We start from the raw sequence: 22,925 nt of genomic DNA, 5'->3' as shown, positions 1-22,925 counted from the left end.
CCAATTTAACTGTCAAACAAAAACAATAAAACTTAGACCATGTCCACAGTAAGCAGGTTACGTTCCTGAATGTATGTTTTTCTCTCTTTTCTGTCATTTATAGTTATAATTTAAGTCTGCCAAGGGGCAGCTTCCATGAGCTGGCCAATCAGAACAGAGTGGGCTCATCAGGAGGGGCCCTTAAAGAGACAGGAGCTAAAACAGCCTGTTTCAGACAGAGGCTGAACTGAGGGGCTTCATAAAGGGCCAGTATAAGATAAATAGGAATTTATTTGAACTGTACATCATGCAAAAATATTCCAATAGCCCCAATAGAGCCCCAAAATAAAAAAGTTGACCTGAAAATGTGCATGTTATGTCCCCTTTAATGAAAGAAGCAAACCAGATATTTCTTGTTGATCAACTGAGCTGTTCAATACTATGATCACCCTGTTATTATAGCTGACACTCTGTCGTATTTCTACAAGGAGAGCATCATATCATGTCTATAGACTTTCTTCTTCTTTGGCCTCTCATACACATTGTAGTTTATTATTAATCTATATTATTATTTGGGGGGGTATTCTGTGTTACTTTTTTTTTTTCCTACTTATAAAATAATGTATGTTAATCATTTGTGTGTGTGTGTGTGTGTGGTGGGTGGGGGGAGGTGGCGGGTATTTTTGTTCAACAAAAAATTAAACCACATATGATTTACTTTTTAATTTAATGTAAGTTATATTTTGGGGGATTTTGTGGTGGGAATGCTATGGCTTGGCAATATAGATAAAATATTATATCACAGTACTAGAAATTGTAAATTTCCTGGAAATTCAATAAAAATATTTTCTACACAAAAATGAGAAATACTTGTTGTAAATGCTTTAGACTAACTCTGTGAATTAAACCTGACAAATCAACAAAATCTCTGGTTGTCTGTGGTATATATCATCATATAGTTCAACTCTACTGTGTAATACCATGGAGGCATTTTTTTTTTCAAATAACCTTATTATGTTCATTTGTGTTAATGACCGTGATGCTTTTTTAGATAATAATTTGGGGCAGAAATTATATAATATTTTTCAATACAAGTTACAGTAGTGAGGCCTACTGTACATTTCCCCCTTCTTAAACTTGTTAAACTTGTTGCAGTAATCAGCTGACAACAGAGATCAAATAAAAACATATTTCCCAGAATGTCTTTAAGTACTTTGACTTTCTGCAGGGTGACACTTTATAAAGAAAAACATGCATTTTCAGAGGATAACGTATGATTGCTAAGAGCTTAAGGTTACTACTTGATAAGTTGTATATAGTATAGTGTACAAAAACAATGATTGATTATAGCTCAATCAAGAGAGACTCAGTTTCTTCAAGTGACAATAATTTTATTGAACATGCATAATGAGATGAAAATGTGAAAAGTCTTTGGCGATTAGACCCCATCGTGATGTCATCATATTTATAAGGGGGAGGTTAAGGCGAGAGTAGAATAGGATTATGGGAAAGAGAACTGAGAAAAACATGCAAACCAACGCAATATATCTCAATCTTTGCCAGACCAGATGGCAATGGATTTCTAGTAAAATATGTAATGAAAAAATTAAACAGGGAATAGCAGTATTAATAATAAGTTACACTGTTATATATTTAATATATGAGATAAATGAGCTCATGAAAGACAGCAGCAGATGATAGACTATGATGAAGGTGTGCTGCTACTGCTATTGGACAGATGTGACTCGCTGATGTAAGCAACTGATATCTCGATTGACAGCCCTGGCAAAGACAACCAAGGAATAATGAGTAAAAATGTGTGAGATGTGAATGCAGAATGATATGAGATATAAAACTATGGCCTACGTGTGCAAAGATAGTCTTCCTGACTGAACTTATCTAAAGCTCCATACATAGGAGAACAACAAGTGAATGAAGCAAAGATAATGTATATTCTACCGGATGATAAGAGATGATTAAGTATAGAAGTAATAGAGGAAGAGGAAGGGTCCAGACCACGACACAGACCACAAGAGAGATCTTGATGGTTCTTCTGACGTGGTACCACAGTGGCCATGCGATGACCAAATACCTGTAACACAAGATACACAGTCTATCATCAGATACAGAATATTCCTGACTTTGAGGAGATTCAGATTTATATGGTAATATAATGGTCATACACATGGAAGTAGCTAAAAACATACAGGATAGACAGATAGCTACCTTTCCAGGGCGATACAGACCATGAAGCCAACACTGGCCATCACACCAAAGTAGTAAATATAAAAGAAGATTCGATAGATCTTCCCGCCCTCAGGTTCTGCCACTAAGACGATCATGCAGCAGAGCTGAATGATGTCAGAGATGAGGAGGTTGATGATGTAGATTGGAGCAACATTGTTATTTTGCACCTGTAAGAGAACAATGGTAGAAATAAACAAAGCAGCTGGAAACTTTTTTTTCAATTTTCTGGTGTTTTCATTTAGGATCTCTGTACAAGATGTGCAAAAATACAAGTGGATGGAATTCTGCGTAGTGATTAATATGTCATTTTGCTCTGCCCAGCAATTGCAGAAAAAAACATTCATGCAATGGCCAATGTGTCATCAAATATGACACATTGGCCCATCAATGTTACAAGACTCACCAACAAGAGTCTACAGCTATGCTAACTGCTCTGTGAGGCTGCACAGGGGTCCATTAAGCTAAATGCTAATATGCTCAAATTGACAATGACCATCTTAGTTTAGCGTGTTAAAGATAAAGTGCTAAAGATAGAGTGATAGATATTGATTGTCTTCATGGGGAAATTTGTTTTTACGGTGCATTATGCTTCTAAAACATACAATAGATAGATGTATAAACACACATACACACCACGATTTCATGCAGATAAAAAGACTAATATATATTGTAATCTTGTGATTAGTGGAAAATTTAATCTAAAACTGCTTTTTGCCTTTTATCTGTGACCAGATGGAGTAGAGTAGAGTGAAAAATTGATTGTGGGGTGTTCAGGGTCATGTTACATCTGTTTATTAGCACTAAACACAAAATACAGCTGAGGCAGATCACATTACCATTAGTTTAGCTGGTATTTGGTTGTAAACCAAAGTATTGGACTTTTTGAAGTCATCGGATCAACCAGGTCAGTGGGCATCATCCTCTGGAGACCATGAATGTTTGTACAAAATTTCATATATTTATTGATTGTTTTAATCAAAACCTAAAATAATGAGCTCAAATAATGCTGTACAAATTGTTCTGATAAACCTAACGGCAATTTGTTCTCTACAAGTTAATGATGCTGTTAACTTCACCTTAAGAGAAGCTGGAATGAAGCTACACATGTTAACTGCATGTGTTTAAGGTCCAAATAGTCATACAGACTGTATGACAGACACATGACCTAAAATTAATAAATCTTAGTCATAAAGTACTCACCTGGGAATAAAGAGAGTAGATGGCCACTAGAGTCAAAGGAAGGCCGATACTAATGATTACGTATGTAACCACATTCAAGATGAATAGAATTTCTTTGTCAAAATAGGAGTTGCAAAAATCATAGTCGGTGTAATTATAATCATAGTCGATGTAGTTACAATCATAGTAGGTGTAGTTATAATGATAGTAGTGGGATGTGACATTGCTGTAATCATTGCTTTCCATCTGTGAGGTGTTGATGTAGAAATCTTCTTCTTCTTCAGAGTGAAACCTGTTGTATGAGAGATCAGGTTATGAAAGTTTTTTAATATCTACATAACATTGTTAAGTGACATCACTAAAGTCTTGAGGTGCAAGTTCACACAAATACAGTGTATATTATAGCCACAAAAAAGGTGTCTTTGTTACATTTTCTCCTAATAATATTTCTTCAGGGCTTCAACTAATAATTATTTTCATAACCGTTTAAGCTGCCGATTATTTTCTTGATTAATCATTTAGTTTATAAAATGTAGTGTTTTATACACTGTGAAAAAATTACACTCACAATTTCTTTGAGCCTGCGGGGATGTCTTCAGCTTACTATTTGTTTCTCACCAACAATGCAAATCCTAAAGATTTTTTAACGTACTGTTGCATATGACAAAGAAAAGGAGCAAATCATAATGTTTAAAAAGCTGAAACCAGAGAATATTTGATCTTTCTGCTTGTTGAATGTTTGAAAGAATAATTTGATTATCAAAATACCAATAAACATAATTGACTAATCATTACAGCTCTATATTTCATCTTTAAAAAACATTTTTCAAATAATACAAGTCCCGGTGATGTACATAAATATTTTTCCATGATGATATGAGGTCATTACTACAGAATGTCATAAAGTTATTTCAGTAATTTAAGGTACAGAGACATTGGTCTAGGATGTTTTGTCTTCTGCACTTGACATCCCACCAGTTGAATAACTCTGTGCTCTCTGATTTTGGACAAGGAGGTTTGCATGTCTGACTAAACCATTTTATGAATCATCTGCATATTTTATATTTTGTTTACAGATTGTGCACTCTGACTATGTTTTGGAGTGAAAATAAATTAGGGGAAACAACTGCAGGCTGGTACATTCACCATGTTTAACAACACTAACATACTGGTCATCCCTGTAGCGTACTGGTTAAGACTCATACGACGAAACTGCAACATTTGTCCAAAACAACAGAACTGGGAAACACTTATTCCTTCTGGGATGGAATCATTAATTGACTTTAACCTCTTCTTGGGTTGTATAACTCTATCCCTCTGTTTGACTTTTCATCAGTAACATATTGTCACAGCAGAGGAAACTCTTTCATATCTCAGCTGTCATCAAAACTGCAAATATAACTATAAATACCTCTATGTGGATCAATGTTGGCTCAGAACATACAGTAAATACAAGAAATACATAAATATAATAAAAACATTTGTTTCTTCATTCTTCTTTATTCAGCTCATTTAATTCAAAATAGTGCAACTTTTTTTGAACGTTATTATATTTTTAGCTATTTTCTCACCCTTTGTTTTGTCTTTGTTACACTGCTTTTAAACATCAAAATTACACTTAGGTGAAAAAATGCAAATGAAATAAAACACAGTTGGTTTAATCACAGTATTCTGTACACCTACAGTCTAAAGCTGTCCACTTGTCACAGTTTGCATACTCATTATCATGACTGTTTGCAGTTCTAATGTCATTTTTACACTCCCTTCCTTCTTAAGTGAAAAATAATGTCACAAAATGTACCTTGAAAGTTGCAAGACCACACCTGGATGAGTTCCCTACACCAAGTTTGATGTTTTGTCCTCTGCATCCAAACAGTCTACAGTAAATATGGTGAGTGATGACATGCAGTAGGTTCCTGATACTATGGAAGAGAGGAAAAAGTAGACAGATATGAATATGCAAAGTACATCAGTACAACATGCAGGAACGTGGTTCCATTTACAACTTTGCTTGCTTGTTTTGATACATATCACCACCTGTTACATGGGGCGGAGCAGGTGAACACAAGTGCAGACTCAGACAAGGAGACAGGGGTAAGGTAAATAAGGTATTTATTGACAGGTGAGGGTGAAGAAGGGGTTCAGGCCAGGGGAAGCTGAAACAGGATGGTAACACTATTTACCATCTGTGTGTAAGCAGTGCTCACAAATCGCTTTTGTCAAACAGGCCCTGAAATAAAATAGGCTCAGGTTGGCTGCTGGCATAGGCAGTATAGGCAAAAGCCAGGAGCTCCAGGGTAATGTAGGGGTGCCCAACGACGCGGGAAAAATAAATAATTGACAATAACAAATAAAAAATCAACACTAGAAGACAAAAGAGCCCTCTGTGTTTTAAATTGTGTTCATTTACATTACCACCATCTGAGATTAATGCACTGAAACCAGGGGTATGCTTTAAACAAACAATAGTTTGTACAGTGTGTCAAAGTTTTTATAGCTGTTCTAAACAACCACACTCAACCTTTGGTGAAAAGCTGGAGGGGCTAGCCGAGATTATCTTGGGGATAATGGGGCACACTTTCAAACAATCTCTCCTTGAAAGAATTTATGGTGTTTTACATACTTTCTCACTTCTGCATCACTGGCCAGTAGCATTAAGTTGGCATGACCAATTTTGGAAAGTTGCAACCCAGTGGTTTCAAATACTGTTTGACCATCTGACAAACACTTAAGTGGAAGCATACTGACTCTATAAGATCTCTACAAAAATGAGGAGATGTTCCATTCATTCATTACTGAAATATTCCCACTTGGCGCTGCTATTTAATGGTATCTGACCTTCTCTGCTCTTCTACACCATGGTGAGCTATTCCACACAGATTTCAAGTGTAGACATTAAAATCATTTGGCTCTAGCACACACTGAAAATGGTCTCTGGCTACTTATATCATCATTAAACCCCAATTTGGAGATATAAGTGTCCAAAGCAACTAGAAATCCAGATCTAATAAAGTGAAAATCAGTGGTCTTTTTGCTGATTGCAGAAGGCACATTATCATCATCATCCTTGGTCCTCTGATTCTTCAATGCTAATATTTAGAGCATTATTCAGGTGCAATTCAAGCAGGGGTGAACCAGCTTTAACTGTGTAGAAGGTGACTTGGACCTATTGGCTTGGTCTAGTACGGCAGCTGGTAAACTACCACAAAAAACAACTTTTGCATACATGCTTACTTTAGTTTCTGGGAGAGGGAATTTTGCATAACGCTTCAGGAAAACTTCCTGTGGTTAAATAGATACAGATGCTCCAGTATCTACAATTAGCTGGCTGTGTGTGTGAATTTGTGTTTGACATGCCAACAGCCTTGACTAGGCCGAGGACACGCTGGCTGTAGAGGATTGTAACCTATCCTGTAAAACACTGAGGGCCCTATTTTAACAAACTTAAGCACATGGTCTGAAGCGCATGGTGCAAGTGTATCTAAGTCCTGTCCAAATCCATTTTTGATAGTTTAATGGTGGAGAAAATGGTTGCAGCACCAGATGCATGGTTCAAAATGGTTGTCCTTAGTCTCTTAATTAATCATTGGTTTGTTTTTGGTGTAACATGCAATAAATCAATCATAGTGTCATCTCTCATTCCCTTTAAAAGCCCAGTGCACTTGCACCTTGGCGGATTGCTATTATAATGGCACATTTGCTAAGTAGTAAGAAGGAGTGTCTGCAGAGGAAACAGATCTGCTTGTGCAGAAAGTGAAAGCACACAATCTATTACAAGCACACTGGCCTCTGATGCTCCTGGACCCTCCTGTGGCCACCCCCAGACCACCAATTTAAGATTCTGTTCATTATTTTGGTGCAAATTTCTTTGTGTTCAACTGTGGTTGTCTTTAAAATCATTTTGTTCAGTCAGGGAGTAACAGGTAAAGTCAGTGGGATTTTAACTGCTGAAAGTATGGAAACCTGATCACTGTAATCTAAAAATAATAATATTTGTTAAATATTGTTCAAAAATTAAATCATTAATTTTAATCATGCAAAAAATCATCGTACACAGTTGTCAGGACTTGATCAGCTCTCCAAGGTGCTAATCCTGCTGCTGGCTGCAGCTAGAAGCTGTGCAGATTTATTTCCTTCTTTAGTTTAATTGTTTTCTCCTTATTTATTTCCTCATGTGTTCCTCATGTCCTCATGTATTGATGTAGCTGGAAAGTCGATCCGTGTCTGATCTGTTGTTGATATCTGTTTGTTGGGTCTTGACAGACAACCTGAAGAGTCTGTTTAATTACCTTCATGTATTGTCACGATTTGGTCAAATTATTTGACAATTTCATCCATCATTACTGTGATTAGTTAATTCTGATAAATAATATGACTAACCGTTATACGTATCTTTTAAAATACGTTAATGTAGACTACAAAATAATGATCTTTCACATTGTCATCTTTTGCATGTTTGTGCGCTGATATGTGTCTGTGTTTGAGTAACAAGCAGAAAGAGGAAGAGAGGAAAAAGTAGACAGACATGATTATGTAAAGTACATTAGTACAACTAGCTGGAACGTGGTTCCATTTACAACTTTGGGGAAGCTAAAACGGGACGATGGCACTAGTGATGTAACCGACCTGCACGCTGATATTTGACATGTTTTTTTCTCTTCCCGAAAACAAATAGTTTTGAAATATTTCTATGAAACAAATATTCGTAAAAAAAACAAACAACAAAAAACACTATTTGTGCTTTGCTGAATAAGGTATTTGTATTCAGGCACACCCTTAGTAACTTAATTAAACTACCGTATTGTAGTGTTGGTTGGAAGAAACAACTGCAACTGACATCAACAGGAATATTCTTTCTGCCAATAATATACTCCCAAGCATATACAGTATATCAGTCCAGTTTAAGATTATCTTGTAGTTTTTTAAGTTTCAAGTGACATTAAATGTGTTTGGTGATAATTGTAACTTTTGTCATATTTAAACTGATGAACTCCCGACATTGAGTGTGATCTTCATTTCATCTGCACCTCAACATTGATGTTTCAGCACTGACTCATGCAACCACTGTGTCATTTCATGTTTCATGCTACCATCTAGTGGCCAAACATAAAACCATCTGTATAATCTCCTACATATGGAATAACTGGCAAGCTGCCAAGCCACATTGCTGATAGTGCAGTGCTGCACTGGCTTCATCCACTCATCTCCAAACTAACAACAATAACAGGTTTGACTCCTGATTCATTAGAAAGGGTTTTGTACGGTGGCCCCTAAGGACAAAGCACATACAAGAGTGAATGCACAAACATTAATAAAAAAGCGTGCTCCAAATCAAGAAATGCTACAAATACCAAAACACTTATAAAAAGGGAAAAACACATGAAACAAGAAAAATGCTACAAAGCTAATTGCTACACCTGAAGTGCTCCAGGTTGCTAGGAGTATTTGGAGCATGTTCTTCTTATTGTTTGTGCTTTCACTCTTGTATATGCTTTGTCCTTAGGGGCCACCGTAGTTTTGGACTACAGAACCAGGAAGAGAGTTCAAACAATTTTCCAGTTTGTGTTATTTTTGTTCCCACCCTCATTCTGTGAAGACCCACCCCTACTGTGCCTCTGATCGGCTCTGACCCTGATATTCTTACCCTAACCCTAACTATGTCACTCCTCTTCTGCATTATGTCTATGACCACTTTAGAGCACACAGTTATGCTCCGTGTGCACTCTAGATATGACAGTTTATGTCTATGACTGCTTCAAAGGGCATGTTTTCACTCCATGCAGGCTCTACATTGGATGATTAAAGTCTCTAACCACTTTAGAGTGCATAGTTCTGCTCCTTGAGTGCTCTCGATCAGACAGTTCACGTCTCTGACAGATACATTTCATACTGGTTTATTATCCATGTGGATGCCCAGGTACTTGAAAGAGTCCAACTTTTTGTGTTGAGGGTGAGATGATGTTCATCACACCACTGTAAAAAGTTCTGTATTTTAGACTTATACATCTGGTCCTGGACGTCAGAGTTATTTAGAATAAGGGAAACAAAGTCTAGGGAAACACAACAAGGGAACTTTATATTAAAGTTAAGATATCCACTTGATTTGATTAATTTGGATGTCTGGCACCTCTCTGTAGGTTCAGATAAACATTTGAACCCATTTTTGCACAAAACATGCAGAAATCAATGACTGTGGATTTTGTTCCCCATTACTTACATTGAAAGCACATTAGGAAGGGATCTTCTAATGGTCAGTGTGAACAGGAGGAATGATTACAGCGAGCTATTTCAATGTTCATTTGAGCAACTGACTGTTGTTTTAAGACTTGAAAAAATGTGAACATATCCTTTAAGTAATATATGGGGTTATTAAATGTTACATGCTGAACTAAAATCAACAAACAATAGTCTGGCATAGGCCCTGGGATTCTCCAGGTGTTTAGTGACCATGTGCACTATACTAGTGATTACATCATCAGTTCCTCTGTGGTGTCTGTATGCAAATTGGTATGGGTCTAACTGTGGGCCTTCCTCAGACTGCAGGTTGCTCACCATAGTTATTTCTATACATTTCATCACTTCGGGGGTCAAAACAGGTTTGATACATATTAGCATAACAATAGCATGCATAATAGATGATAATTAATTCTTGTCATATCTAAGTTAAATTCTTGTTTTTTCTTTTAATATTCATCTCAACACTGACGTTAGCAGACAGGTATATCACTCAAATAAACCTCACAATATTTTACTCAGAGCAAAAACTGCCACTTGTTAGTTTGATATTGGAAGAATACGATGAAAGCCAACAATGGACGCTGGATATCTGTATTAGACACTGAAAAGGAATAAAACTGACATTTTGCAGCCTTGTGACCTTTTACAGGACCATGGCTTTCAAAATAACCTCTTGACTTATATGAGTGTCCTGTTGGATCTCTGCAGTGTCAGAGGGTTAGAAACTATAAATCTGATAGTTATAAAAATCTGTCAGGCGGTCTGAGAGTAGCCCCGCTGTGGTCACCACGAAACAGCTAGGGTGAACCGACAGGGCGCACAGTTCGCTCACTCTCATAGCTGAGGTCAGTGCAAGCAGCAAAGCTGTTTTGAATGACAACGCCTTCAGAGAGGAGCGCTCCAGAGGCTCATAGGATCACTCACTAGGGCCTCGTGCACCACCGGCACTTTCCACTGGGGGGCAGAGACAGGTCTATAGCCAAAACTCCCATGACAGGAGGAAACAGCTGCTGCATACACTTTAACAATGGCACGAGACCGCTGCCTTTTTAGGGTTGAACTTTTCCATGTACCTTATTTGTTCATCACTTAGGATAACTCACTCCATGGCCATTTAACCTATACATCTAATCAGTTATATGAAGGTATCATTCAGGCTGGATGGAAATATGTCATGTAGCTCACATTAGTCTGTTCTGCTTGTGGCTTTTTAGTTATTTTTTTCATGTGAGCAGACAATCAGGACTGTTTGTTGCTCTAAATGAGTTTTTATCCTTCAGGTTAGCCAAAACCTTTTCAGTTCTGCCATTGCAAATAATATTATTTACATTATTTCATTATTACCTTACTCTTGCTCTATTTTTATTATTTATTCTTCTGTGTTTTGTTTGTGGGAGCAAACACCAAGACCCATTCTTTCTATGCTGCATACTTGACTAAAAATAGACAGACCCTGATTCTGATTTGGATGCACAAACCACCTTAGCTGGCATTAAGGTATTGCCAAGCTCATATTTAAGCTTCATATTTTCAATTGTTTCAGTTAAAAGTTTGAAAGCTGTTGGTTAACAGCCTCAAAGTTTTGCAGAGCTTGTTAAGCTGTCACTCAGTCACTGCAGCAGTTTCCTGTTTTTCACCTTCTCACTGTACAGACTGTGAAAAGCATGTAGGGTTGAACTTTTCCATGTACCTCATTTTTCACTTTGGATAAAAGTGTCTCCCACATGAATAAATGCAAATATGAACGTAAACTACACGAGATACTCAAACAAAACTGGTACAGATACAAGTCTTATCTCGTCCACTTGGACCTACTGAGCAATATTTTATACAGTGTAATATTACAGAAGCTGGTCAATGGATAACTCACTCCATAACCTTTTAACCTATACAGCTAATCAGTTATATGAAGGTATCATTCAGGCTGGATGGAAATATGTCATGTATCTCACATTAGTCTGTTGTGCATGTGGCTTTTTAGTTGGGTTTTTTTCATATGAGCAGACAATCAGGACTGTTTGTTGCTCTAAATGAGTTTTTATCCTTCAGGTTAGCCAAAACTTTTTCAGTTCTGCCATTGCAATGCACATAAAGTGTGCAGAGAAATTCAGTCACAGTAATGCCTAAAAAGTCAGAAAGAAAACTTTAAAATACAAGATTTCAGTTCCAAAGGTATCTGTGGACTAACCAAACAGGTATTTTGGGCTGGAGAGAGTAAAATGACAGATGTGTGCTCTGAATGGAGTTGAAATGACTCAGTACTTGTTCTTTAATCACATACGATTAAATACATTACAACAACTATAATTAATCATCTTTTGTGTACACTATACAACTTATCAAGTAGTAACCTTAAGCTCTTAGCAATCATACGTTATCTTCTGAAAATGCATGTTTTTCTTTATAAAGTGTCACCCTGCAGAAAGCCAAAGTATTTAAAGAGATTGTGGGAAATATGCTTTTGTTAGATCTCTGCTGTTGCAGTGTCAGCTGATTAATGCAACAGTTGGTAATCAACAAGTTTAAGAAGGGGGAAATGTACAGTAGGCCTCACTACTGTAACTTATATTGAAAAATATGATATAATTTCTGCTCCACATTATTATCTAAAAAGTATGAGAACTTAACATGAATAAACATACGTTGGTAATTTGAAAAAAAAGAAGCAAAATGCCTCCATAGTATTACACAACAGTAGACATTCTCATTTTTGTCTAGAAACATATTTTTATAGAATTTCCAGAAAATTTACAATGTCTTATAAAAGTACTGCATATAATAATACAAGATGTTATCAGTATTGCCAAGCCATAGCATGCCAACCACAAAACCCCCCAAAATATAACTTATATTAAATAAAAAGAAATAAATCATATGTTGTTTAACTTTTATGCATAAAAATACCCCCCACACACAATAATAGACATACATAGTTATAAGTAGGAAAAGGTAACATATTATAATGTGTATGAGAGGCTAAAGAAAAAGAAAGTCTATAGACTTGATATGATGATCTCCCTGTAGAAATAAGACGGAGTGGCAGCTATAATAACAGGGTGATCATGGTGTTGAACAGCTCAGTTGATCAACTAATAATATCTTGTTTGCTTCTTTGATTAAAGGGGACATAACATGCACATTTCCAAGTCTATAGTCTTATTCTGGGGCTCTACTGGAATATTTTTGCATGACTTACAGTTCAAAAAAACTCCTTATTTATCTAATACTGCCCCTTTATGCAGCCCCTCAGTTCAGCCTCTGTCTGAAACAGGTCGTTTTAGCTCCTGTCTCTTTAAGGCCCCCCCTCGATGAGCCTACTCTGTTCTGATTGGCCAGCTCCAGGAAGCTGCCCCTTGGCAGACTTAAATTATGAATGTAAATGACAGAAAATCACAATAAGCATGCTATGTCCCCTTCAAAGGATAATTAATAAGAGACATCAACTTAATGCACATTTGTTGAAGCCCTAACAGTGAACCAGAAAAAGTTAACCTGCATGGACAAACATTTCCCACCAACCACTTCTCTCACAACATAATCAAAACAATGTTTCCTTTTCATCTACTTGTGATGGTCACACCACTGGCTGACAACAAACAGTGTTAGTAGTTTTCTTTGAGCATAACTGACACAAACATTTCAACTAATGATGTGGCACAAAGTCTTTTGTTGTCATACAGCAAACACTTTATTTATTTTTTGTTTGCTGGTTTAAGTGCATTTTAGTTAACATTCAGACACATTACAGTTAATATCTGTTTTCTCTCTTTTCTTTCTCCCTCTTTCTCTGCCTGCATGGAGCTGACTGTGTACATGTTGTTGTCTTTCATACTGATGATCTGTTATCTGTTATCATCACTGTCCATTCTGCAACAACACAGAGAGGCCAAAAGCTTGTCTATGACCCCTTTCCTCATGAAAACATACAGAATCAAGTCTGCAAGAGGACTGAGTTGACGAATCATGACAGTCAGGTAGCTGAAGATATCATTATCACTGGCTTCTCCTACCAGGAACTTGATGATGGTGGGTAGAAACAGCAGTGTGTAGATGAGCAGCACCAGGACCAACATTCCCATAATTCGTCGTTTTTCATCAGAGGAGACCGAGATGGCAGCAGACAGCGATTTGAGGGTCCCAGCCAGGAAGAATACGAGCAGCAGGAAAGGAACGAGGAGGAAGACGGCGAAAATGATGAGTGAAGATTCAAACCAGAAATAGAGAGGAAGGACAAAAACAAGAGGAAGGGTCCAGACCACAACACAGACAACAAGAGAGCTCTTGATGTTTCTCCTGACGTGGTACCACAGTGGCCATGCGATGAGCAAATACCTGAAACACAAGATACACAGTCTATCATCAGATACAGAATATTCCTGACTTTAAGGAGCTTCAGATTTATATGGTAATATAATGGTCATACACATGGAAGTAGCTAAAAACATACAGGATAAACTGATAGCTACCTTTCCAGGGCGATACAGACCATGAAGCCAACACTGGCCAGCACACTATGGTAGTAAATATAAAAGAAGATTTCATCGATCTTCCAGTCAGGATTTGCCACTTCGACGATCATGTAGCAGAGCTGAAAGATGTCAGAGATGAGGAGGTTGATGATGAAGATTGGCGTTACATTGTTATTTTGCACCTGCAAGAAAACAGAGGTAGAAATAAACAAAGCAGCTGAAAACATTTTCTTTTTTTTTTTCAATTTTCATTTAGAACCTTTGCACAAAATGTGCAAAAATACAAGTGGATTGAATTCTGCGTAGTGATAAATATGTCATTTTGCTCTGCACAGCAATAGCAGTCAGAAACATTCATGCATTGGTCAATGTGTCATCAAATATGACACATTGGCCAATCAATGTTACAAGACTCAACAACCTCAAGAGTCTACAGCTATGCTAACTGCTCTGTGAGGCTGTACTTAGGCACAGGGGTCCATTGAGCTAAATGCTAATATGCTCACAATGACAATGACCATCTTAGTTTAGCGTGTTAGCATGCTAAAGACAGAGTGATAGATATTGATTGTCCTCATGAGGAAATTTGGTTAAACTGTGCATTATATGTGCCTCTAAAACATAGACATATAGATGCATACATACACATACATACAACGATTTCAAGCAGAGGAAAATACTTATATATATATATCATAATCTGATGATTAGTCTGCAATGGAATTTAAAACCGTTTTTTTGTCCTTTATATGCAACCAGATGGGAGCGGAGTGAAAAATTCTGATAAACCTGATGACAATTTCTTCTCTACAAGTTAATGATGCTGTTAACTTCACCTTAAGAGAAGCTGGAATGGAGCTACACATGTTAACTGCATGTGTTTAAGGTCCAAGTAGCTTAAATTTATAGGTCATTACAAGACTTCCTTCCAGCCCCCACGCAGGATTGTGACAGCCCTCTCTCTTTTTCTCTCTTGCTTTCTTTCTCTCTTTCTCTCTTTATTTATCTGCCTCTAGTTCTCTCCAGTTACACTCTTGTTATTTTCTTCCAGGAGTGGTAGGCTAAGAGGTCTGTCATAGCTGATCGGCTGCACCTGAGGAGGGAGTGGCCCAAAGGATATAAAAGGACTGCTGGCCCAGGAGTCTCTCTCTTTCTTTTCAGCTGAACAGCAGCACCCCGTCCACATGGCTTTCACTTTAGATTATTTGTGTTGAACTTGTGTTTCTTTACTTTTACAGCCAACATTTCATGCATCCACACACCCACTTTACACCACTGATGCCTAACATTCCCATATTTAAGTATGAATTGTTATGTTTAGTTAAATAAATATCATTTTGCACCGTTCATCAGTGTGTGGACTCTCTCCTTTGTTGCAAGCCCTGAGCCAGGTTTGTAACAGGATGAAGATTCTTTACAGACAGACTGTATGACAGACACATGACCTAAAATTAATAAATCTTAGTCATAAAGTACTCACCTGGGAATAAAGAGAGTAGATGGCCACTAGAGTCAAAGCAATGCTGATACTAATGATTACGCATGTTATCACATACGTAATATGTGGTCCAGCAACACTGGGGTAGGTTGCATTGCTATAATCATAGTCAGTGTAGTTATAATCATAGTCGAATGTGACATTGCTGTAATCATTGCTTTCCATCTGTGAGGTATTGTTGTAGAAATCTTCTTCTTCTTCAGAGTGAAACCTGTTGTATGAGAGATCAGGTTATGAAAGTTTTTTAATATAAAGGTTTTATTATAAAGGTGTCTTTGTTACATTTTCTCCTAATAATATTTCTTCAAGGCTGCAATTAACAATTGTTTTCATCACAGATTAAGCTGCCGATTATTTTCCCGATTAAATGATTAACCTTTGAGTTTATAAAATGTAGTGTTTTATACACTGTAAAAATGGCACTCATGATTTCTTTGAGCCTGCAGGGATGTCTTCAATTTGCTATTTTTTTCTGAACAACAATCCAAATCCTAAAGATTTTTTAATGTACTGTTGCATATGACAAAGAAAAGGAGCAAATCATAATGTTTAAGAAGCTGAAACCAGAGAATATTTGGTCTTTCTGCTTGAAGAATGATTGAAACAATAATTTGAAAAAACAATAAAGCAATAAAGTAGCAATGAGAATAATCGACTAATCATTGAAGTTCTATATTTCATCAAAAAATAACTTGTCAGATAATACAAGTCCTTGTGATGTGCATAAATATTTTTACATGATGATGTGAGGTCATTACTACAGAATTTCATACAGTTATTTCAGTAATTTAAGGTACAGGGACATTGGTCTAGGATGGTTTGTCTTCTGCACTTGACATCCCACCAGTTGAATAACTCTGTGCTCTCTGATTTTGGACAAGGAGGTTTGCATGTCTGACCAAACCATTTTATGAATCATCTGCATATTTTATATTTTGTTTACAGGTTGTGCACTCTGACTATGTTTTGGAGTTAGCATGAAAATAAGTTGGAGGAAACAACTGCAGGTTGGTACATTCACCATGTTTAACAACACTAACATACTGGTCATCCCTGTAGCGTACTGGTTAAGACTCATACCACAAAACTACAACATTTATGTCCAGTTTGATTCCAGCAGATCTTAGTTGCATGTCATCCCCATCTCTCTCTCTCTCTCCTCATTTCCTGTCTGACTCTACTGTCTCCTCTCAATAAAGGATAAAATGTACCAAACACCAAAAATAACCAACAAATAAAACAAACAAACAAAAGAAACACTTATGGGATGGAATCATTAATTGACTGTTATCTATCTTGGTTTGTGTAACTCTATCCCTCTGTTAGACTTTTATTTTTTATCTTATTTTATTTCTTTTCATATCGTCACAGCAGAGGAAACTCTTTTATATCTCAGCTGTCATCAAAACTGCAAATATCACTATAAATACCTCTATGTGGATCAATGTTGGCTCAGAACATACAGTAAATACAAGAAATACAGAAATATAATAATGAACATTTGTTTCTTCATTCTTCTTTATTTAACTCATTTTATTTCATTCAAATAGTGAAAAGTTCTGAATGTTATTATCTTTTTAGTTATTTTCTCACCTTTTTTTGTCTTTGTTACACAACTTTTACACATCAAAATGGTATTTACGGAAAAAAAATGCAAATGAAATAAAACACAGTTGGTTTAACCACAGTATTCTGTACACCTACAGTCCAAAGCTGTCTGCTTGTCACAGTTTGCATACTCATTATCATGACTGTTTGCAGTTCTAATGTCATTTTTACAATCTCTACATACACAAGTGAAAAATGTCACAAAACTTACTTTGAAAGCTGCAAGACCACACCTGGATGAGTTCCCTACACAGAGGTTGATGTTTGGTCGTCTGCATCCAAACAGTCTACAGTAAATATGGTGAGTGAAAGCACTGTAACACATTTGTGATTAACTGATCTCAGATCACATCACTCTCCGATTGGCCAAAACCACACAAGATATGTAACATCCTCAAAGATGTCACATACAGGGTTGTGGTTTTATCTTCCTCTGAGAGTTTGAACTTTGTTGTGAAAGTAACTCAGAAAAATTTCAACATTTCAAATGAAAATATTACAAAACTCAGCTTTCATCACTTCTTCTCTATTTCTACTCATCTTACTTTCCCACAGTTTTATTATTGAAAATACTGTATATTTTACTGTATATTTTATGACACACAAATACTTGTTTTTCTCACATGTCAAATTTGTATAGAAGGGAAGAGAGGGAGAAACTTACTGGTTGGACAGCAGTAAACTGTCACTGTTTGCATGGTCATTTTCATGACTGTTTGCATCTGTTTTTTTCTTGTTTTGCATCACTAAATTCAGTTTTTATGTGCTACATTATGAATAGAGTGACACCATTATTGCTTCTACGCTGTATGACAGCAAAACAAAAAAGTACAAAGGAAACACACAAAATTTACTTTTGAAAGCTGCAGGATCTCAACCTGATTGAGTGGTGAGTATGAGACACAGGAGGTTCCTCTACTTAGACTTCTAAAGAAGAGAGAAGTTGTACTATTTCAAGATTGTTTTATTGGCATTCTTGCTATAAAGCATGCAGGAGCATTTAAAAAGGCATGAATATTAGGACAAAGGTTAGTCTCATTCACCTGGTGAATGTAAGTCCAATATTCACTCTCTTTTAGCTCTGTTTTTGTTCTCTACCAACTCCTGAGGGAAATATCTGGATCTTTAGCTGCTAAATGCTCCACTATGTTCACCAGCTAGTCTACAGCTAACTGTCTGTTGGTGCTGAGCAGGTAGTGTACAGTGGGTTTTAAGGGCCTTTCCTCTGATAACAGCTGCCTGCTGTGGCTGAAAATGAAGCTATAAGAGTGCAGAGAGTGAACCAAGAGGGTGACAGATAAACAATGAGCTGAAACTCTCTATAAAGCTCCGTAAAGCCGAGGAGAGCTGCAGAGATGCTGATAAGTAATGAATGAGTCGTTAGTATTTTATGCATACTTGAAAAAAAAAACAACAACAAAAAACACCATCAGCTACTCTATAGGTTCATTTTCATCATATCATCTTCTCCTGTCTTAAGTTATGTTGCTTAAGAACTTTTATAAGACAGATTTTACACACTAAACATCACTGTGGCAAAATTGTACCCAGTTTGGTTCAATATCGCACCAATACAACATTATGTTAACTTTACTCAGTAGCAATAGTGTCACACACAACAAGCTGAAACTGCTAAAAACTGTTACAAATGTTTTGGTTCTGATACAAAATGACATTCAAGATACACAGGTTATTAACAATCATTAACAAACCCTGACATGTAAGTTTAAAAAGAGTAGAGTAGAATGTGTATTGACACATTCACCATGTCTTACTAACACTATCCATATATTACTATTTAGAATAAATGTTATAAGTTTCATAAAGGACTGATAAACACAGATGCTGTTCATCATAACTTATGGGTGACATAGCATCTCTATACTGTTGCTAGTAGGAAACCTTTCATCAATAAACATATTATCACATCACAACCAACTCTTTTTAATAGCCTTAGCTGTTACCAAAGAGGCTGTTGAAGACATAACAGAAAGAACAACTTTTAATAAAAACCTCAGACAGTATTTTCTAGATATATGGACTCATGTCACTGACATGTCGGGACATTGCTGTTAACTTATTTTTCTCTTAATGATGCACATATGACTCACCCTTCCTGTTACAAACATGAAGTTGATATTTGGTTTCATCATGTCCATATCTGTAAAAGCTGTTGGTTAACACCCTCAAAGTTTTGCAGATCTTGTTAAGCTGTCACTCAGTCACTGCAGCAATTTCCTGTTTTTCACTGTACAGACTGTGAAAAGCATGTAGGGGTGAACTTATCCATGTACCTCATTTGTACCTCACTTTGGATAAAAGTGTCTCCCACATGAATAAATGCAAATCTGAACGTAAACTACAAGAGATACTCAAACAAAACTGGTACAGATACAAGTCTTATCTCGTCCACTTGGGCCTACTGAGCAATATTTTATACAGTGTAATATTACAGAAACTGGTCATAGGACAACTCACTCCATAACCTTTTAACCTATACATCTAATCAGTTATATGAAGGTATCCTTCAGGCTGGATGGAAATATGTCATGTGGCTCATATTAGTCTGTTCTGCTTGTGGCTTTTTAGATTTTTTTCTTCGTACGAGCAGACAATCAGGACTGTTTGTTGCTGTAAATGAGTTTTTATCCTTCAAGTTAGCTGAAACCTTTTTCAGTTCAGTCATTGCAATGCACATAAAGTGTGCAGAGTTGATGAAATTCAGTCACAGTAATGCCTAAAAAGTCAGAGAGAAAACCTTAAAATACAAGATTTCAGTTCCAAAGGTATCTGTGGACTAACCAAACAGGTATTTTGGGCTGGGGAGAGTAAAATGACATGACATGTGAAATTTGTATAGAAGGGAAGAGAGGGAGAAACTTACTGGTTGGACAGCAGTAAACTGTCACTGTTTGCATGTTCATTTGCATGACTGTTTGCATCTGTTTTCCTTGTTTTGCATCACTAAATTCACAGTTTTTATGTGCTACATTATATATAGAGTGACACCATTATTGCTTCCACGCTGTATGACAGTAAAACTAAAAAGTACAAAGGAAACGTACAAAATTTACTTTTGAAAGCTGCAGGATCTCAACCTGATTGAGTGGTGAGTATGAGACACAGGAGGTTCCTCTACTTAGACTTCTAAAGAAGAGAGAAGTTGTACTATTTCAAGATTGTTTTATTGGCATTCTTGCTATAAAGCATGCAGGAGCATTTAAAAAGGCATGAACATTAAGACAAAGGTTAGTCTCATTCACCTGGTGAATGTAAGTCCAATATTCACTCTCTTTTAGCTCTGTTTTTGTTCTCTACCAACTCCTGAGGGAAATATCTGGATCTTTGACTGCTAAATGCTCCACTATGTTCACCAGCTAGTCTATAGCTAACTGTCTGTTGGTGCTGAGCAGGTAGTGTACAGTGGGTTTTTAGAGCTTTTTCTCTGATAACAGCTGCCTGCTGTGGCTGAAAATGAAGTTATAAGAGTGCAGAGAGTGAACCAAGAGGGTGACAGATAAACAATAAGCTGAAACTCTCTATAAAGCTCCGTAAAGCCGAGGAGAGCTGCAGAGTAGCTGATAAGTAATGAATGAGTCGTTAGTATTTTGTGCCGTTCAGTCTGGTTAATCAGACTTCAAAATAAAATTAATCTGAAATTTGTCCCCAAAAGTAACCTTTGACAGACACACACACACACAGACACAGATACACATCTCCTGTTCTCCAGCTGTATAGCAGTATATATCTCATGCTTTATTTCTCACATCTCACCACACACCTGGCACAGCATGCACATTTTTAACATGTAAGAAAATATAAACAAGTTATTTTGGGAATTATTTTGTTTATCAGATCATCTCATGGTCTTATTTGCCATTTCTGTTCATCATAAGCAATAAAATAGATAAATTGTGCCTATTTTAAACTAAAATGATTTGTACATTGTAAGTTAAAGGTGGTCTAAGGTACATAAAATATCAAAGTAAGTATATATATATTATGGTTATTGATGAATAATAAGTCACTCAGCAGATACAACATTTTACTGGATGATAATTAGTGTTTTTTTCAGGGCTTGTTAATGAATTCAAACACGGGTCAAATTTGACCTGCGGACACTAAATTAGGAAGGTTAAAGACTGAATGTAATGATGTTAATTCAGTCAGAATAAACAGCTTATTATTGAATGTTAATGTCAAGAGTGTCATTTTTCAGCTTCAGATATATCATTTGATTTGTTATTAATGTATTAGTTAAATTAGTTAAATGCCTCTTGTATCTTTACATACAGGAAAACTTGATAATTCTTTAAGTACCAGTGAATACAGTGTGTAGATAGCCAGTAAAGTCAATGGAAAACGTATCGAGATCACAGTCCATGTAATCACGTGTAAGAATGTTGGAAAATCATTTTGTAGAAAGACAATCTCTTCAAACACGTAGTCATACAGGGTGTCATTGTAGTCAAAGATGTAGTCACTGTAGAACGGTGCCGTCCTTCACAGTGCAACCTGTTGTTTGTAATAACAAAAGGCAGCAGGTTTTTTAGCATCTAATAATCTCTGTTCCTACTAAAACCATTATTTCCACTATTACAATGTTTCCCAAAGTTTCACACAAACATGCCGACAATGCGCAAAATGGAACTGGAGAAAACATGGAGGCATGGAGAGGAATGCAAAACCTGATCATGAAAACTCAGCTCACAAATAAAAGTACTGTGAACATATAATGAAAAGCAGCAGGAGTACTACTATTGCTGTTGTGAAACCTTGGGGAACATTGTAATAGTGTAAATAATGGTTTTGGTAGGAACAGAGATTAGTAGATGCTAACAAACCTGCTGCCTTCCTGTTGGATTTAGGTCAGGGTTGTCAGTGTATGATTTGTAGGTCTTGACGAGACAAATAATTGAGTTTTGGTTTGATCTCTCTACGACATTCCTATGGGCCGTGGCAGCCATATTAGATACATAGGTGGCGCTGAGTTTTTGAGCATGTTTAGGGGGTCAAATTAAGGGTTGAAGTGGCGTAATAATAAAGAAGAAGAGGAAGTAGAAGAAGAAAACAAACACATGAAATACAATAGGGTCTTCATCCCTTTGGGGCTCTGTCCCTAATAATTAAGTCAATAATAGTTTCTTGTGTGATAAGACAGAGAAAAAAAGGACCAGTAGTAGCTAAAAACATACAGGATAGACAGATAGCTACCTTTCCAGGGCGATACAGACCATGAAGCCAACACAGGCTATCAACCCAGAGCAGTAAATATAATGGAAGATTCGATAGATCTTCAAATCCACAGGTTCTGTCACTTTTATGATCATGTAGCAGAACTGAAAGATGTCAGAGATGAGGAGGTTGATGATGTAGATTGGAGCAACATTGTTATTTTGCACCTGCAAGAAAACAATGGTAGAAATAAAAAAAGCAGCTGGAAACATTTTTTTTTTCCAGTTGTCATTTCGGACCTTTGCACAAAATGTGCAAAAATACAAGTGGATGGAATTATAAGTAATGATAAATATGTAATGTACATATATATATATATATATATATATATATATATATATGGACGGGCAGTAGTGCGTTTGGTTATTAGCAATAATTCATAATCATCATAGATAATTATGAATTATGAAAATAAGATATTGTTAACCTTAATCAATAATTCGGGCACCAACTGTTGGATCTGTGAGGAACAC

General features: G+C 36.5%; 1 protein-coding gene across 7 annotated transcripts in view; it reads right to left on the bottom strand.

Moving 5' to 3' along the window:
* The window catches only part of LOC137197450 (ovarian cancer G-protein coupled receptor 1-like), a 92,495-nt gene extending 74,923 nt beyond the window's left edge, over positions 1-17,572 (bottom strand). The window contains exons 1-4 of one of the 7 annotated variants that reach the window (XR_010931426.1): positions 17,429-17,571; positions 3,974-4,056; positions 3,427-3,697; positions 2,206-2,393 (exon numbers count right to left, since the gene is read on the bottom strand). Coding sequence is in view for 1 of the 7 variants with exons in the window: in XM_067610863.1 (XP_067466964.1) it covers positions 13,485-13,974; positions 14,109-14,293; positions 15,592-15,774 (858 nt within the window). In the remaining 6 variants the exon portion in view is untranslated. Of the gene's footprint in view, positions 1-2,205; positions 2,394-3,426; positions 3,940-3,973; positions 4,057-5,206; positions 6,118-13,250; positions 13,975-14,108; positions 14,294-15,591; positions 15,821-17,428 lie in introns of those variants that run through there. The other 6 variants (XM_067610863.1, XR_010931427.1, XR_010931429.1 and 3 more) reach the window with 6 other exon arrangements.
* Positions 17,573-22,925: the final 5,353 nt, after the last annotated feature.

Source organism: Thunnus thynnus, chromosome 14, assembly GCF_963924715.1.
Source record: "Thunnus thynnus chromosome 14, fThuThy2.1, whole genome shotgun sequence".
NCBI lineage: Eukaryota > Metazoa > Chordata > Actinopteri > Scombriformes > Scombridae > Thunnus > Thunnus thynnus.
The sequence above is the reverse complement of the archived record's forward strand: the minus strand, read 5'-3'. Positions and strand labels throughout refer to the sequence as shown.